Source organism: Cystoisospora suis, assembly GCF_002600585.1.
Source record: "Cystoisospora suis strain Wien I chromosome Unknown contig_3732, whole genome shotgun sequence".
NCBI classification, from domain to species: Eukaryota; Apicomplexa; class Conoidasida; order Eucoccidiorida; family Sarcocystidae; genus Cystoisospora; species Cystoisospora suis.
This window is the reverse complement of record NW_027156527.1, coordinates 8,286-12,975: the sequence shown is the minus strand read 5'-3', so window position 1 is coordinate 12,975 and position 4,690 is coordinate 8,286. Positions and strand designations below refer to the sequence as shown.

At 47.7% G+C, this 4,690-nt stretch overlaps 1 protein-coding gene across 1 annotated transcript; it reads right to left on the bottom strand.

Moving 5' to 3' along the window:
- Positions 1-958: 958 nt before the first annotated feature.
- Positions 959-4,682, bottom strand: CSUI_007185 (uncharacterized protein; the record flags this gene model as incomplete). Its single annotated transcript, XM_068067335.1, has 3 exons — positions 3,764-4,682; positions 2,605-2,769; positions 959-2,142 (listed from the first exon to the last, which is right to left on the bottom strand). Coding segments are annotated over exons 1-3 (1,635 nt in total), but the record flags the coding sequence as incomplete, so codon positions are not given.
- Between the last annotated feature and the right edge of the window lie 8 nt (positions 4,683-4,690).

The following is a 4,690-nucleotide window of genomic DNA, read 5'->3' as shown; positions in this document are numbered from 1 at the left end:
GATAGATAGATAGATAGATCCAGGAGGAACACAGGCGACCGTATGGGAGAGGTTTGTTTGTCGACGTGTGTTGAAAGAAGGTTGAAAGAAGGGAGAGAATACATGTCTGCCTAGATGCCTTCCTTCTCCCAGTTGAGGTGACTCGAGAGATACTCGATGATATCTCATGGAACGAAAGTAATGTTGCAAAGATTTTCACATGGGTTCGAGCCTTGGCCAGGGTGTTCCCGTCGATGTACGTACACCTTGACGAGGGGGCGGGGAAGTGCATAGAGATGGAAGTCCACGCAGGCTTACATAACACACATGTCTCCATGCCTCAATTATAGGCTATACAAACCTCGAGATATACATAGACATAGATCTATTAAGTCCAAGATCATACGCTACTAGAGAGATAGCGTTTTACAGTACACATATCAACCATGTATGGCTACATACAGAGATGTCACATCAACAGAAGACACTCTAGAAGAAAAGAAGGAAGAGCAAACAGTCTAGGATTGAAAAGCTAGAATAACGAAGGGACTGTTGTACGTATGGACTTACACACACACACACACACACATGAAGTACAGGATGTTCTCCATACATACATGCACGGATATACATATATAGTCATTCCTTCGTTCATTCATTCATACATCTTCATACATGTACATACATACATACCTACATACATGCATACTCATACATACAGATGTAGAGTGATCCACCCGGCCACGCATACATGTGCGGATCCGTCTGTGAGGGTCGACAACTACAGACCCCTCGCCTATGCATGCACATGCATGTATGCTGGAGATGGTGAGAAAGACAGAGCATGAGGTGGACTTCTGCGTCTTCAGAAGAGCTGTCGTGTTGAGACGAGAGAGAGTGTGTATGTGTGCGTCACATGTGTCTGACAAAGGAGCCTTCCATCCACCTCCCCCCATATAAGACGTCACGGAAGGCTTACCAGTCCTTCATCATCCCACAGATTAGTACAAAGTCTTCTGTAATCAGGAGGAGAAGGAGAAGGAGGAGCAGCCCCACTCCCTCCCCCAGCCGTCGTGAAGAGCTTCTTCATAACCGTTGAAGCTCCGAGGGCTGCATTGGCTGAAGAGGAACCTGAAGGCCCTTCTCCTGCATTCCTCGTTTCTCTTAACGGCTGAGAAATCGGGATGGACGTAGGGATATGCAAACCACTGGGCACCCACCGCCACCGAGAGAATTCTCGATGTCTCGTGGTGAAAGGCATAAAACTCCCGTTGTCGCCTTCTTCAACTCTTGCACTATGATCTAAGGCTTCATTGCCAATTCCTACTCTCCTAGAACGTCCCTTAGATGATCCATCGCCTGCTTGGCTACGTGCGCCATGGTGTGGAGAAGCAGCCAAATCTTCAGGGGGGGGGTCGATCTCTTGATCGCAATCCCCTTCAGCAGGACGATTCTCTGGCGAGAGATGCAGGTCAGAATGTCTACGAGGGCTCACAGGGGCATGACAAACAGGGAATTCTTCTACAGAAGATGAAGAAGAAGATGAAGAAGGAGAAGGAGAAGAAGGAGAATTCAGAAAGTGGGGAGTTGGGGGAGTAGTCGGATTTCTACTCATCGGGTCATTACTAGGAGGACCTTCACCATTGGGCGACGTCACTGTTGGAGATGAAGGAAGAGACACAGGATAAGGAAAGGAAGCGCCAGTTAAAGCCTCGTCCAAATCATGACTGTGCTGATTTCCGTGAGAATCTGCAGATACAGAAGAAGGAGCGGGGTCACCATGTATGGCCGTATTCTCTATCCGTATACTCTCTCTTCTAGAACGACGGCTGACACTTCCCCCCCGATTCCTCCTCCTACTACTAGTAGGGGTGTTGCTCTTCTCGGAAGAGAGAGACGATCGACGAAGAGAGAGAGAAAAAGAGCCTTTTTCTTCTTCATGACGATCACTCCCATCATGTAAGAGCAAAGACATCTCCGTCGCGTTGCGCTCGTTCGTAGCAGAATGCCCGCAGGAAGACCACCGTCTACTGAAAGGCTCTGAAGAAGGTTGAAAAGAAGGGGAACGAGGCTTTTCCTGCTGAAGAAGAAGTAAGGAAGGTGAAGGAGGCTGGACGGGAAGAGGAGATGACGGTTCTTCTGAGTTCATGAAGATCTTTTCATCTAAGATCGAACAAAGAAGAAGAAAGAAGGAAGCACACGACAAAGAGGTCAACTTCTATCAAGAAAGACATGATCGCTCTTTCTCCTACTGTCGGTCGTCGCTCGCTTTCAGATCACTTCAAATCAAAGAATACAACTCTTCTTCTTCTTCTTGGAGTCCGCCATTTCTCTAGATGATAGATTCGCTAAGAAGTAGATCGACAAGATCTCAGATCTCTCTGTAGACATATGGGGAAAATACCTTCTTCACCAGGACGTCAGTATCGTTATGATCTAGCTACGTATTGATCTATCTATCTATCTGTCTCGCCGTCTATTCTCATCTCTCTACCTACAGAGGACCTATCTATCTGCTGTCCGTCTATCAATCTATCGAGAAAGAAACAACGAGCCAGTCATCAACAAATATACATTCTCGAGAGTGTATGTTAATGACTGGCTCGTCGTTTCTTCTTCTATTACCTTTCGAGATCTCTTGGTCGGCATCTGGCAAGCGAGGCGAGTTCGCGCTTCGAGGGGGTGCAGGTGTCGTTACACCGCCGGGGCTTCGACCGCCACTACTTTTTGGATGAGGGACTTTGCCGCTTCTCTCTTGCCCAACAGAAAGATCTTTAGGATGAAGGGAATCTAGGCATAAGAAGTAGAGAGAGGCATTCACATGAAAAAAAGCATAGACCATTCCCTTCTTCTTCTCCAGATAAAAGAGTCTTCAAGATGTTCTTTTAGCAAGAGGATGACTCCAGGCATAAGAAAGAGAGAGACACTCCCCGGCTCTTCTACTTCTGCTATCGCACACAGCTGGTTCAGGAGATACCCGATACGGGATGGATGGGGAAGGTGAAGAAACAAGAGATATTCAAAGAACTCCTGAGAATCGAATCCTTCCTCGATCCACACACTCGTTGTCAGCTCGCATGCTCTCAGTCCAAAAAGGTCACCAAATAAAACCTTCCACCTTAATGTGTAACATGCCGCAAGCCCGAGACATTTTCTCCCTTCTTCTCAACTGAAAAGAAATGACGCGAAATCTCGATAGATGTCTCCTTGGAAAAACCCCTTGATTCTCTAGACTATGGTCGAAAGTATCTATCTGTCTATCTCTTTATCTACCTAGCTATGTCATTGTAAGCGAGTGACTCCTCTAACATAGAAAGAAAAGAACATACTAGCTCCCATGAGAAAGGAAAGAACCTCATTCACTTCACATGCCCTTAGCTATAGCTACTAGACAAGTGCCGAGGACGGACAGTGGTGTGACATAGGACTGAAGAGGGTCTTTCTCATATCGGATTCTATTCAAGGCCCGGGTCTCTCTCTGCAAGTCGAATGAGCTATGACTCCTTCACACATTCCCCGCTCGAAAAGATGAATAGCAGCTCTATCCCACTACAAGACAACGACTCAAGAAATCATGTGATCCACTCTCGCTTGCTTTAAACAAGCATCTTTCATTTCGCCCAGTGTATCCTCTCGTAGTGAGTTAGTTGATGGCGCTCCTGTTTCTTGCCTTTCTTATTGTAGGTGTGAAAGACGCGAATGACACTTTTTCTCCTCTGCGGATGGTCTTTACGTAAGTTCGTTGACTCCCCCTGTGTGTCATAGAGAAGAGGGGCTTGCTTACCTTTCCAGGGAGGATCTGAAGACGTCGAATCTCTCTTGTCTCCAGGAGAGCTTTCCTCCCCTTTCGCTTCCCCCTTTGGTTTGCCTGTCTTGCTCGGTACTAAGATTCGTGAGAAGACTCGGCTTGGAAATCCCTGTAGTAATCCCCCAGCTTGAATACCTTCTTCTTCTTCTCCATCTTCCTTGGCACTCTCTCTCCCCACTGGATCTTCTCGACTTTTTCTGTCTTGATGCTTCTTAGACCGATCTAAGCCATCTCCACCCTTTGCGTCTCGATGCCCATCCATGACCTCATTTCCTTTTCTCTCTTCTTCTCCTCCCCGTCCTGATCTGTTCTCATTCACTTCAACCCCCCCCCCCCNNCTCCTCGATCATTCCTAAGTGAGATAGAAGAAGAAGAAGCTCGCGCTGCGATCTCGTCTCGATGGGAGCTACTCATCCCTTCAATCGATACGGACTTATTTGTGTTGAGCCCTGCAGGTCCACCAATTCCCACCACATCTTTCGTCGCTGTGAAAGCAGCGTTGACCACTTCAGCCGCATCTTGCGCAAAGGCGACCGCCGCTTGTTCGGCAACTTGCGCGGCCTTTCGGGCTGGCTGAGCCGCAAGGATATCCATAAATCGATCGAGAGGCGAGCTGAAGACATGCGCCCATGGTAAAACCGTTGCCGACTCTAGAAATTCGGCCGCACCGACAGATGGAGCTATGATCACACATCGATCTCCTTCATGGATACGATAGTTCATCCCCGCTGGATTCACCCAGTAAGCAAAAGGAGGTGAAGACAACGAGAGACCTATCATGGTCTCTTCTCTCCCTTCTGACGTCAGAGTTCGGAGATCGGATAAAGAAGGGAGCATCGTCTTCGAGTCTCGGCTTACACCTCTTTCTCCGGAGAAAGTCCCTGTTGAATGGAATGGTCGGAA